This window comes from Dermacentor silvarum, chromosome 3 (assembly GCF_013339745.2).
Source record: "Dermacentor silvarum isolate Dsil-2018 chromosome 3, BIME_Dsil_1.4, whole genome shotgun sequence".
Classification (NCBI taxonomy): Eukaryota; Metazoa; Arthropoda; class Arachnida; order Ixodida; family Ixodidae; genus Dermacentor; species Dermacentor silvarum.
In genome coordinates, this window is record NC_051156.1 from 150,686,125 (window position 1) to 150,699,812 (window position 13,688).

The window sequence follows — 13,688 nt, forward strand, 5'->3', positions numbered from 1 at the left end:
CGAATATTTCATTGAATAATTCTATGTTCGTTATTCGCTTCGATTCGAATTCATGGATTCAATATTTTCGAATTATTCAGCGGTCCCGAATAGGCAGCCAAAAGCCACGGACGGTTGGTGCAAATCTCGGAGGCTTTGCTTCACGTCATGGCTGCCATACATCAACCATAAATCTCGAAGGCTATATGTTTTTGCATTAAAGAGCCTGAAATGTGCGACGCAGAAGAGCAGAAACGGCGCTAGCGCACAACCGAAACGAAGTGGCGGAGTCCGCATGGCCATAGTCAGCAGCGGAAATCGTACGTGAATGACAGCAACGACGCAACGCTTCGTGCCTATTTGCATGGAGGTAAAAAATACTAGGAGGGAGCGTCACGTGATTCCGCTAGCCTCGGCAAGCCAACCTCCTCTGAAGCCACCCCTCCCTCTCTCAGGGGCCCCGTGCGCGGTGCCTTATGGGGCGGAAAAGGCCCACAAGGTTGCCGGAACATTCGTGATTGTTTGGTACGTGGTAACTTTTAGTGGCGCCTGCCGTCACAGGCTTGGAGGCCCGTATGCGGGTGGTGGTTTTCTGCTACTGCGCGCGTCGTTCTTCGCTTCAAATGCGATGCCTTGAAACGTGGAGCAAGACTGGGGCGCCTGACTCATGAAGACAGAAAATTTTCAAGACGTCACTTGCGCTTACCACCGCGGTTAGTGGAGTTGCCAGCGCTCGCGGATCGAAACCCGTCCACACGCCCGAGTGTCGTCTATTTTTCCCTCGTACTCAAGTTTCGTCAAATCAGCTGTTGTGCACCTTAAACTGCGGTGCGTATTATCGTGCTAATTTTTGTCCCGCTGTCTTGCACCTAGGAAGAAACGAGATGTTTTGAAGGACGCTTTTTGGCGGATTTTCGCTTACTCCACTAAGCGAAAATGCAACAAGAAACCTAGCTCTGCTGTGCGTCTTTTGTTTTGAGAAAAATAAATAGCATTAGCCTGCATTCTAAACGCCGAAGTCGTCGCCGTTTATTCATATTTGCGTGCACTATTTTCTACGATTGTATGGTGCGACGACGCTGTTGATCGACGCGCCTCGGGGATCCACTATCGTTATGTAGTAAAGCAAATGGACGGAATTTGTGCATTATCTAGAGTTTATTCAGCTGTTTTCGAATGTGAGTATAGCTTCACAGCAGAATTATGTCCGAGAGTCAAACACTGCCAGGGGGACCCTTCTCTCTGCTAGTGTGAAATGGCATGAAAACTGAATACATATAGCGGCAAGAGAGAAATGGCAGCATTCATTTGCACTTGTGGATTCATTGTGTTGCTGGTGTGCTTGTACTCTGGAAAGCACATTTTTATGACAACAGTAATTGTTTCATTCTTTATTCAATGTTTATTGCACCTATAGAAGCCAGAAGATTTCACACAAATTTATAATATAATATATAATGTATTTCACATTCATAATACAAATGAAGTACATTGCAGAGTATGCACAAAAGATAATGAACAGCAAGTAGGAAAACTTATTGTGCCACTGCTCAATGGTATCAGTATAAGTCAGCATACTTGTATGCAACAGGACATTTGTATACAATAATGTTATACAAAGTAAACTATATCACACATAGTATTGGTACCTTTAATAAAACTCTTCAATGGGATCAGCTTTCCTTGAATGTCACTGCTGCAGTTTAGCTGACAAATGCCTTGTATGCAACATCTTCGCTACAGGGTTATAATTGTACAATATTTATATCTGCGATGTACTCACAAATATTTAAAGGGTTTGGTGATGGTGCATGTCAGAAAAATAGGCAATACATATTCAGAAATAAAAAAAATAAGAGTGGTAGTCCACAAAGTCAAAGATGAAAAAATTGATGCGAGGTCAGACCCACAAACTAAGTACGTCAACATTGAAATACAATGCATTTTGCTGCAAGTAAAATGTACAACAAATCTTATGTTTTATCACATATCTACAAAAAAATCAGCACCGTCGAAGCTGAGTCAACACACCACAAAATTAAGAGGCGACGGCTCTATTACATTGTGAACCTCAAATGAATGAATATTTCACGGTATTTAAAACACCCATTGAGTGGTATACACCAAATGTTCGTGGTTGCAGTGAATCTGGCCTCATAAAAGGCTACTGTAAAGCAAGTAAACAAAGTGAGCACATTCAATTATTTTGGAAGTAGTAAAACCAACGGTATTCCAGGTGACGGAGGCAAATTTCCACAAAGGTCAGGTAAAAGGCATACAGGATCAAACTTTGAAAAATACATTGTCATCCTCAAGAGTATACTTAGCTCACGCCTAATGCATTGAGAGCATTCATAGCATGCCCATGTCATCGCACAGTTTGCTCTAGTGAAAGGTAGGCCAGCTAACCTACCGTCATTGTCCATACTGTTTAGCTTGGTGCTGAACAGAACAATTGTTTAAGCAGAATTCGCATGCAGGTGATTCAAGCTACAGCATTCAGCAAGACAACAAGCATGTACTTGCGCAATTTACAATAAGGCATCATATTTCTCCCCTAAAAAAAGTTTGATGTCTGCATACAACGCTCTTGAACAATATATGCGCTTTACAAAGTCACTAAAAAAACAAATGCCTTAACACAGAACTTGGGGTGAGGTGGGGGGAAGGTTCGTGGTTTGCACTCGTGAAGCGCTGGCTTCACGAGTGCAAAGGTGCGGGTCTGATTCCCAGATGTAGTTGCATTCCTGTGAGCGCAGAATGCAAATGCGGTTGTGTACTGGAGTTAAGATACATGCCGAGGAACCTCCAGGCAGTCAAAATTAATCCAGAGCCCGCCCTGCGTCTACTACAAACAAATACGTACCCTTCACCCGCCCGCCTCCACCTTATATTCCCTGAAGTTTACAGTACCCCCAACTGCCGGTGCTGTGGCACTCACCCGGCTATGCTTCCGCATATGCTGTGGGAGTGCCCAGCACAGTACACACATATTAACACCGCGACCCTCTCATCGAGGCTGCGTGAGGCTCTGCGGAGCTCCGCCCTCGACGACCAAATCTGGGCGACCCAGCACGCCCGTGAGGCGGCGGCGAGGCAAGCCCTCGACGTCCCCTCATGGGAGGCTTAGGGCCGGTCATCATAAAGTGCTGGTTCTACAAGAAAAGTTTATTCCTCCTCCTTAACACAAAACCTGGTGGGACTGCCGAAGTTGATAGATAAAGGAATTGTGTGAGCCATCACGAACATAATTTAACCCTGAGGAAACTTGTGTAGCAGTTTTTCCTGTACTGCGAGTCACAGCAGCTAAATAATACAAGTCATGGTGGCTCAGTGGCAATAGTGCTTCATGAGTGCAAAGTTGCGGGTCTGATTCCCAGATGTAGTTGCATTTCTGTGAGTGCAGAATGCAAATGCGGTTGTGTACTTGAGTTTAGATACATGCCGAGGAACCTCCAGGCAGTCAAAATTAATCCAGAGCCCGCCGCTATGGCATCTCTTAGAGCCCATGTATTGCCTTGGAATTTTAACTTATTGCATGATGAGTCAGGTGTATTCTACCCACAGTGCTACTTGCCAATGACAGGTTAGAAAGGTTCATGCACCCTAACTATGCTTTGTCAGTGTGCAGCCAAAGCAAATGACCAACATGAATGCGAGGTTTGTATTTCTCTACACAAGGCACCAGCTTGGTTCACCACGTCAATTGACTGCCATGGCGGCACAGCGCTTGTGGAACTATGCTGTCATGTTCACAATAATGCAACCATTCTAATTCAATAGTATGCCTTTTTGCGCTCTCAGTGATCTAAGCAGTGCCCTGCCTATGATATCACCAAGACCAGTCGGTCCTAAACAGTGGATGATTAAACAAAAAGAATATAATCAAGCAAAAGGGATCCTGCTCCTCTGCACAAGGTTGCAGGCACTATCCTCACCTTAGCGGCCACACATTGTTGTGGCAACATTAAAAAAGTCCAGTGTACTGTTCACCTGCCAAATGCAACAGCTCAAGTGGTCCGATTTACCCCTAGCCCTCCAATATATACAACATGATTGATAACCACTGTGTGGTGTTTGCCTGCGAAGCCCTTAAAACAACATGTAGGCCATGCGCTTTGATGTAAAAAATTTCGAGTAGTTGTAAATAATTAGCCAATGATAGTACAAAAATTTACAAGATTTTCTAGATTTATTGGCCCTTGAACTGCGTCAGCTTTGTGTGCTTTTGCCTAATTCTTTCCTGATGGAGACGTTCCGTTGTCATCTTGGCAACGTAGCGCAGTCTCACATCTAGGTACTTATCTATGATTGCCCTCACAAGATGGGATGAGTGGCATTCAAGCGGGTGATTTTCGAGCATGTGCTGATCTAACACTTTAAAGAAGTCCTTGCCGACAAAGGTTGTCATAGTGGCCATTGCAACTTTAGCTGCAAGCCTTTGGGATGGTAGTGGCGAGCACACCAGAGCCCTACGCAGCTCTTTCTCACATTGTCTGCAAATGTTCAGAACATCATTTGAAGCGTAGATCAGTCCACCTCTCGTTTTTCGACGAATCAGGGAATATGCAGGCATGGATGGAGGAGTTGACACCTTTAGTGCAGAAGCACACTGATCGCACTGGAGGTGAAGCAGTAAGCTGCGAACTACAAACCCGGCTATGTGCGCAACAATTGCATCTCCAAGCTCAGACACCCTGCCTGGGTCGGCAGAGTAGTCATGATCTTGTAAAATTGCTTCCGTGACTGGTTCACTGGCTGCAGGGCTTCTCTGAGGGGCAGTGAAGTTAATTACATCGATGGAGGATGGTTTTTCAGAGGAGCTTACAAAGAGAATTTCGATGTGTTCTAATGGCAAGCAATTTCCACCATCAATGTCCTTGACCTCATTGTGAACTATCAGACGCTTGAATGCTGCTGCAAACTGCTTTGCTGTTGGGTTGTCATTGCAGCGCCCAAATGATCTTATTGCAGCAAAAAATAGCTCAAGGTGGTCCTGGCTGAGCTTGGAGGTCGGAAGATATGCCAATAGGCCATTTTCTGTAACCAAGTGGTTGTATAGACGAATGGCATTGTCTAAGCAGACCACAAAGCCAATGAAGCCTGTCTTTCGGTTGGTCTCTATCATTAGTTTACCAGCTGCAGATTCCCTAAGTGAGCAAAAGTAGGCCTTCAGTTCTTCGACATACTCAGTGACACGAGTCACATTTTCAGGACACAGTGGCCTTTTCCAACCTTCTTGCCTTGGATGCCTTGAATTTAAAATGTCAAATGCGTTGTTGACATGTCTAATAAACTTTTCTGTTGGCAAGGAATTTGAAAATTTTGGGATTTTTCGAGCTCTGCATTCACCAAGAGCATCTGCTACCGATTGACTAAACGTTTGAGCCGCCAATGAGACTTTCATGGGCTGGTTTTTCCAATTAACATGTGCCTGTCTAAGTTTGTTTGCCAAATGTAGGCCTTCTGTGTACTGAATTTCATGCAGCTCATCAATGTGTTTCCACAATATGAACTGTTTGTTCGTATCAACAATAGCCTTTTTATCACACAGGGTGTTCCGCAGCAGCTTCAACATGTGACAGGGATCCAACATGGCAAAGACAGGCTTTTTTGTCACTGGATGCGGAAAAGAAGCATCCAGCTCAGTCAGGTCCATCTTGCAGCCAAGGCTGCGCAGCATTGACAAATTTGCTGCAGCGCCATCGCATGTCAAACTCACAATGTGTGCACCTTTTTCGTGAGCGAAGCCAGCAGCTTGCAGCACCAAATTGCGCCTCTGCTCACCACCAAGGCCATCCACTAGAAAGTAGCCAATCGGCAGCTTCCATCTGCCATTGATTGCAACAAGCATTAAAACAAATGCATCTTTGGCAACTGGAAAGCTGTCATCATTGACATCAATGCCCATGTCAACATATCCATGGAACCTCTTTCCATCCCACTCCACATGTCTCCGAATGGCCATCTCATCCACAACCAGATTGCATAATGTGGAGTGGCCGTTTTGTGAATTTTGCTCTACCTTCATAGCCAATGCAGTCAGTGCCTCTTTTGAAAACCCAGCAGCCCCATCAATGGATTGGTACCATTTGCACAGAGTCTTTGGATGCGGAAGGCATGTGTCAAAAGTAGCTCGTACATATCGGTATGCTCTAGGTGAATAAAAATGCAACGTCAGTGCAAATGCCCTGAGCTCTGGCGAATAAGTGGGTGACACTGCTGCACCAGACTTACGTGTCAGTTGACGCATGAGCAAGTCTTTTTTTGCCCCACCAAGACTCTGCAGCGTGGCAACATCCTCATTTCCTAGAATGCGATTCTCAGACAAATCTTGAATGACATCTTGAAGATGAGCAACCTTATGTAAAAGCCGGCGACGGGATTGCTGCAGAGTCTTGATCTTTTTCTTGGTCGCAGTTTGCAGTTGCGAGTAACGCCTCACTTCGTGCCTCAGAAAGGCCTTTTCAGGTGTGTCTTCTGCTTGCTGTGGCTGCAAAATATCGCACGCACAGAAAACAGGTCCATGAGCAACCAACGTGACACAAATCATGTACCCAGAACAAGGTACTTAATTGTTGTGGCATACATTCTTATGCAAGCCATGAAGAATATAATGCTAAATTTTAGGTCATTACCTGGCTCACGACAGTTTCCATTTACACTTTTGTGAACTTAAAAACTTTGAGGGCATAAAACTGCCATCCACACGAGCTTGCTAGTGCTACTTAATTTTGTTTGTTTGTTTATTTATTTATTTGCAAAATACTGCAGGCCCATCTAGGCCCAGGCAGGAAAGGTAAAAGTACGAAACAACTAACACAGAAGAGGCCAATGTAGCATAGTTGAATGTGGGATGCTTCACAGCAACCTTTTAGTTTGAATAGGCAAAATATACTGATCTCATTCTCCTACACAAAAGACCAGTTTTGTCTGCCTGTATCACGGCTCCTCATGACTGATCGAACAAATAAAGAGCATAGAAAATTGTAAAAAAACCTGTTGGTCTTCTAGTTCATTGTGTCATTTGAATGGAAAAGAGAAATTGTAAGCAGATTATTCGTCGCCAATTGCAAACCCTGAGGAAACTCACACTGCTGTGGGCAAATATGAATATGTTTCAGCTTTTAATTACATGGTTGCCATGATCATAAATGTTAGTGTCCACGTGCAGTTCACTGAGTGACATTTGTTATGCTTCATTCAGTGATATTTATATATTATGCCATGAAAATAAATGCTACTTCACTTGAAGTTAGCTAAGGAAACAAGTGTGTAAAAATTGCAGTGGTCGAGTATTATCCTTACCATAGTATGCCTTGCTGTTCGAGGTGTCGCTGGGTTGTGCATAGGCAGCACAGCAGAAGCATCACCCTCGAGCGTGCTGGTAGGCCTTGGACTGGGAGACTGGACAAAATACATCAAGTGCAATGATGAAGACTGTTTACTGCAACATAGCTTGAAATTGCTGACTGTGCAAACAAAATACCAGATGCACAGTTGAAGCTAAAGCCCAGGACTAATAGAGAGACCATTGGATTGATTTAAAAATTAAGCACAATAATGACCACCAAGCAGGACATTGTTAGGGAGATCAGTGGCTGTGGCTATGTACTGTATTCCTTATCTGATGTCCCAAAAAATGATGTTGATCAAGCTTACCAGCACAGTTTGTATGTTATTAAGTTTACTATAGTAGTAAATGTTCGAGTCTAGCAAGGGTGTTACTTATGCGTGTAATGAGAGGTGAAGTATAATTCACAGGAGTGTTTTCCTTATGCCAACGTTCTCCTTATGCCAAAAACCAGTTTTTCATCTTGCTTTGCTTCAGGTTCTTTTATTTTCCTTATCTTGTACTTATCCTAGATCGACTAAATCGAGGTTATGATGTAGCATATATGGCTTTCATTCATTAGCACTTGCTTTTGCCAGTGTTTACAACGAAATTTGAACACACAACTCGTGCAGTATGCTTGTCACCTGTGTCAAAAAAGGGCTGTAATGTAGCTGATGATAGGTTAATCAGTTCTATCTTTCTATTCATTCAGAGCATTACTAGTATTAGATATCTGAAAATCGGTCGAAAACATCTTACAAAAAACTGTGTGACAAAGTCTCATGCATTTTTTTAAACTGCAATAGTTACTTTAAAGGTGAAATCCAAAATATATATTACAGGGAAACACCAGATTTTTGAAAGCAGAGCACAGCATGAATGAACCAAGGCATACGCATGAAAAAAGCAAGCCCTGTGGTCATTACCACAATCAAACATACCAGGACATGTTGGATTTCGGAAGGCTCATCAGCAATGTCTGAATCAGCGAAGGACGAGCTAGCAGTTGTAGCAGCACCCTCTGCTAGCACATCTGACAAGCCCTCGGAGATGTCCATGGCTATTGTCACTTCAGAGAGACCTGCCTGAATAATAAGAAAAGCATACTTCACTTCAGGAATGGTGGGGGACATCTACCTCAGTCATGAAAAAGGCATGATCAAACTGAAAACATGCATTATGGCTGCATACAGCTGTGCATCAACTTACTGGCTCATCTTGATGCTGTGATATTCCCGTGGATGAAGCTGGTGCACTTGAAGGTTGCCTCATTGCTGTAGCATCGTCCTTTGCAAGCATCTGCAGTTAAAGAATAACTCACCATATACTTTTAAGATCCAACAATAACATTTGCTGTGGAATGAATTCAAACAACCTTTGCAGAGTCATGCAAAAGGCCTCGCATGATCTGTGCAGGCAGACCCTACACACCACATCCCCTTGTGCAGAAAACTATGTTCAATCTAAGTGTGCTTGTAAAGTACACATACAACTACTTGACTCTCGGAGAAAATGAAGCTGTAGTAACTTTGCAGTGCATTGTTTCATACACACACACACACAAAAAAAAAACATAGACATAGTTGTAACACACACATAATGTAATGTAATGCCCCCTCTGTAATGCCTCCAGGCCTTCAGGGTACTAATTAAAGAATTAAAATAATGTTCACCCCCGTAATTTAAAGTACAACTGCGTAACTTCATCTCAACTGTCATTTGACTGTTTAAAATTTGTTGAACAACACCATATCTTCTGGAAAAAAAACTGTATTTAACCTCAACATGGGAAGTACAAGCTTGAGAGATTTCTTTATGAAAAAAAAAAATTCATGGCATGATTGAACTTTACACACACAAGCAGAGTTGCTACGTGCAGAATATTCTCTAGTTATTAACTATTGCAAAAGTTAATGTTACGTGAAGACTAATCTTTTCTGGTTTCTTAAATTAATTATAGTTCTATTGCAATTTTAATTGTTTTCAGCTACAAGAAATACATACAAAATTCAGTGAATAATCTTTATAGCAGGAAATGCAATTGTTTGACAATAAATATTTCCACTTTGTGGGCTTTTTAGGAGCTAGTGTATGCTAGCTGATAAACATTTATTTCTCCTGAAAGTAATTTTAACACTTGTGGAATTTATGACAAAGTTAGAAAAAAATTGCCGACTTGTATTGCACCATTGATTACACAGTGTGGAGGCCCAAGTAAAAACACGGCATATAGAGCATTCTATAGTATGCTTTGTTGCAACCTATCTAGAAAGCTTTAAGGCAGTACTTTTTTTTAAATGAGAGTTTTTAATGACCTAGCATGGGGGGGGGCAATTTGGAATACAATGGAAGTTTGGAAAAAGTTTGCGCAATTCCTTATAAATATGAAGATGCGATCAATCAGCGATATTCCTGGTATTATATTTTACCATATTTTGAAATGCCTCTAGCCACAGTAATAAAATAAGTAAATATGAAAATTAGACTAATCAACTTTCTAGAAAACCGAAAGAGTCATAAAATTGATTGTAAGTGCATGACTTGAATCCCTTTATCATGTAAATGAGTTTCAATTTCAATTAATTTTATTTGCAAGTAATGTTAGAGATAAAATAAATCTAAACTTCTTGCGTGAGGCCCATCCAGCGGGCTGAGCAGATCGCGCCGGGATCTACGGGCTCCTGCAGCCGTCTAGCGTACCCTCTAAAAATTTTATGAATAAAGTTTTACCGAACCGAACCAAGACATAGAAACTTAGTATTGAGCAGACATGTAGTGTCACATGCAACACAAACCTTGGTGGGGCCCGCGAGCGATGGTACTGCATTAGCCATCAAGTGACCGTGGCCTTTGGTACCGCTCGCAAAATCACCGTCGCTGAAGTGCTCCGAGCAAACAACGCTCCAATGTGATGGTGCCCACGCAGGTGAGCGGCACACTGCTAGGGCCCACTCTTCTCTCAGGTCACGCTGCCTTGGAAACCTAGTGCATAATTTAGTGTCAATGATCATTACTCGATCTGCACCAACATTTCAACTGAACATGTTAAAGAGCAGTGCGACTGAATTGTTTGCACTTATATATATAGCACAGAACGAACACTTCTATTTCCCTTTCTCGTGTTATCATCTATCGAGGGCAAATTTATTGTTTGCTTAAGTTTTACATCATAATGCACTTCTTTTTCGGACATCTCACTATTTCATCAGTGAATTCATTCACACGAGCACGTATACATATATAGTCACTAGCGAATATTGCAGTTCCGTTTTTATAAATTAAAGAAAAAAAAAACGTTCATTGTGCTTACCTATGGAAGGACAGACCATCACGCCGATTTTCTGTTCGGTTAGGGCATCCTGGCACACAACACTTCATCACGCAGGTGCGCCTTGCTGACGGTAGTTCTCGCCGGTCTGCTGAGAGGCCGAAGACTATGAGCAGAACGACAGCGCGTTGAGTGGGACCGTCTACCTTAACTATGGGCCGGCACGGCGCTAAATATGTTCGGAGTCCCCGGCTCGCCAGTGCATCCTTGGGCACAATACGGGACGAATTTTCTTCCCGTGGGAAAGCAGTCGCTTCGGGCCTTGTACGCTCGCTTAATCGCCTACACATTTTTGCGGGGGCGAAAGGCATCATTGTTTCCCAAACGACGTCCCCAAACGCGACGTATCGCCGTCGGAAAGGCGGCTTGGTTGCCTTCACACGTTTGCAGGACGAAAGGTTTCCTCGTTTCCCTGAAACCGCCCCGAAACGCAACCAGTCGTCCTTGAGGTGGTCCTCCCGGGTTGTTGGGCGCAATGCCGACGCCTTCGTTCGCAACAGCCTTGGCGCCTGTCTGCTAATTAAGCGGCCAGCTGCGTGGTGGTTCGGTGCGTTACAAAGACTCGACTGCCACACGGATCCCTTCATGAACTAACCTCGGCGCGCGTTTGCCGCGCCGAGTATATGCGCATATTCCGAAACCCCCGCAGCAGACGAAACCGAAGCCACCGAAGCGAGCCGAGTAAAATCTACCGCTTGCCTATCACGTGAGGGCCTATTTCCCATCATCCCATTCCTCTAAATTTTTTATGACTAGGCTTCAAGATTGTCACGTGACGCTCCCTCCTAGTTTTTTTCCTTCCTCCATGGCTCGATGGAACGGACCGCTCCGTTCCATTTTGGAACGCGTACAAGATTGCGCCCTAGGTGTACGAACGGCGCCTCGGGAAGGAAAACTTCGGTCCTCGATTTGTGCCCCGAGATGGCGCCACAGTACCGTGGCCGAGGCGAGTTATCACGCATGGTCGCTACGGGGCCGCGAACGCCGCTCGGAATAAATAAAAAAGTCAGCCTTCACGCTATACGAGCGCACGCAAGAAGAACATAAAATTGGCGAACAAATAAGACATTTTGACGATACCGCCATATTTATCTGTTGAATATGTCCAGTTCACCACCTAGAAGGTTCGGGATAGGAAGATGCCTTCGCATTCGGACATGTGAAATTGTGCACCTCGACCAGATGTCACGTAGTAGTGACGCTGAAGTAAACAGTCCTAAAACAGTGTATGACGAAACTGTTTCTTTATTGGGCGAACCTGTGCCCCAAAAGCAAGCTACACTCTAAGCACAACGAAAGCGGCGAACACAGTCGGCGATCGTCGAAAATCTGATCAGCGGCGAAACGCGTCGGCTTTTATACATGAGCACGCGGTCTTGCGCGGAATCACATGGCGCGATATCTTCAGGTGGTCCGTTTCTCGGGGTGCAGCAACAAGCGACACTTTTTCAGTGCAGGTCTCGTAGCCAGATTAGCACCGTGGCAAAAAAACACATTCTTGCCCATTTAACGGCTTGCTCACACGAAGAGCACAGCTTGTCATCGCACACAAAGAATGAAATTAAGGGCGCAACGTGGCGACAACTGCTTCGACGGACGGCGACCGCTCCTGCCATCTCGCGGCGTGATGGGGCGTAGGTGCCGAAGTTTAACGCAGCGAGTGCAGGACGACGGCGCTCCGTCGTTCCACCTGTACTTTTAAACCGTGGTCTATAGTCACCGACGATTACGTAATCTGGATTGTATGAGCGACCCGTAAAGAGCGAGGGATTCTGGAGGCGCGTCTGCTGGCTGCTTCGGTTCGAGGCAGCGCAGCCGCCACCACTTCGCCGTTTAAGCCTATTGCAGTCCGGCTTTGTCACACTCGAAGATCACCCGGTTGCAGGTGCCTAGCAAAACCATGGTCGGCCGTTCAGCCCTTGGCTGCTCAATTCAAGTGTTAAGGTAAAGGCATTTAATTACTGCCTTACAGCATCCCTTGCAGAAGCATCAGAGGCAGGATGCCACTTCCAAAACTGTAACAAGACAGGGGACATCCGTGAACAATAGAAAATGAACGTACAATGCTAATTATGAGCCGGCGATTAGCTGTGTAAGGGCCGACACGCATGATTCCCAAGATATTTCTTCTCTATACAACATTGACTCAGGCATCAAATACTATTCTGTACTCGCATGAACATATAGAGGTATTATGAAACATGGTTTCACGGCGCGAATTCAAGCGGGACACAGCGAGATACAAACATAATACTCGTAACCAACTAGCCTAGCTAGCTCCTTGAACACAGATAGAGGTAATGCGCAACCATATGTATGTCGGCGTACGGCCAGTGTTGACAAAGCGAAAACGTCTAACTACATACCACTTCAAATGAAACTAGAGTTTCGACCGAGAAATGCCGTTGACAGCGCGCAAAATTACGAACATTTTCAGCGCTAGCGTGCGCCGTTATACGGACGACATCGTTTTTTGCGACGATCATGGTACAGCATGTACCAGACCGCTGTAGCCATCGCCTAAGCAACCGATTTTCTATGTAATGCTCCTGTACCCTTGATAAATTATAGGATAAAGATAAGTAGATAATTTTTCACCTGTCTGACTGACCCGCAGGCAGAGCAGCAGTGACGGTGCGTCCAAGCAGCGGCAAATGTAGAACTAACCCTGTCAGAAACAACAAAGGAGGCCGAAAACCAAAGTTTGTTATGAATAAAACAATATCTTCCTTGCCTTTCTCGCTTGTCATCGTCGCGCAGTCCTGTGAACTGAAACCTAGAAATCAGACATGAATGGTACGACATTGCTGGTCGACAAAGGGACGGAAAGCTTCGCACGACTGATAGTCGAAACAGCGCAGGAAAGTCACGGGGCGCCGTCCCACAGAAGCTGCCAGAAGACGGCGCGCCCACAATTCATGCGATTGTTGTTTTAACGGTCCCTATTGTCTAATACTTTCTGGAAGACACGCGGGCACCAGGGATTTTTCTGGGACCTTCAATGCTCTGTATAAATCCGACGTGTTTCGCCGCTGATCTGATTCG

The 13,688-nt window shown here is 44.5% G+C and overlaps 1 protein-coding gene across 1 annotated transcript; it reads right to left on the minus strand.

Moving 5' to 3' along the window:
- Nucleotides 1-3,803: 3,803 nt before the first annotated feature.
- On the minus strand, nt 3,804-11,382 carry LOC125944378 (uncharacterized). Its single transcript, XM_049664793.1, has 7 exons — nt 10,626-11,382; nt 10,111-10,297; nt 8,525-8,614; nt 8,257-8,400; nt 7,288-7,386; nt 4,952-6,472; nt 3,804-3,830 (listed from the first exon to the last, which is right to left on the minus strand). The coding sequence occupies exons 1-7, from the start codon at nt 11,228-11,230 to the stop codon at nt 3,804-3,806; spliced, it is 2,673 nt and encodes an 890-aa protein (XP_049520750.1). The 5' UTR covers nt 11,231-11,382.
- Nucleotides 11,383-13,688: the final 2,306 nt, after the last annotated feature.

Coding starts and splice junctions, on each gene's coding strand:
- LOC125944378 (XM_049664793.1), bottom strand. CDS start 11,230: ATGAAGGGATCCGTGTGGCAGTCGAGTCTTTGTAACGCACCGAACCAC. Junction 10,298..10,625: donor GATGGTCTGTCCTTCCATAG/GTAAGCACAATG, acceptor ATTATGCACTAG/GTTTCCAAGGCAGCGTGACC. Junction 7,387..8,256: donor CCGAAATCCAACATGTCCTG/GTATGTTTGATT, acceptor TATTTTGTCCAG/TCTCCCAGTCCAAGGCCTAC.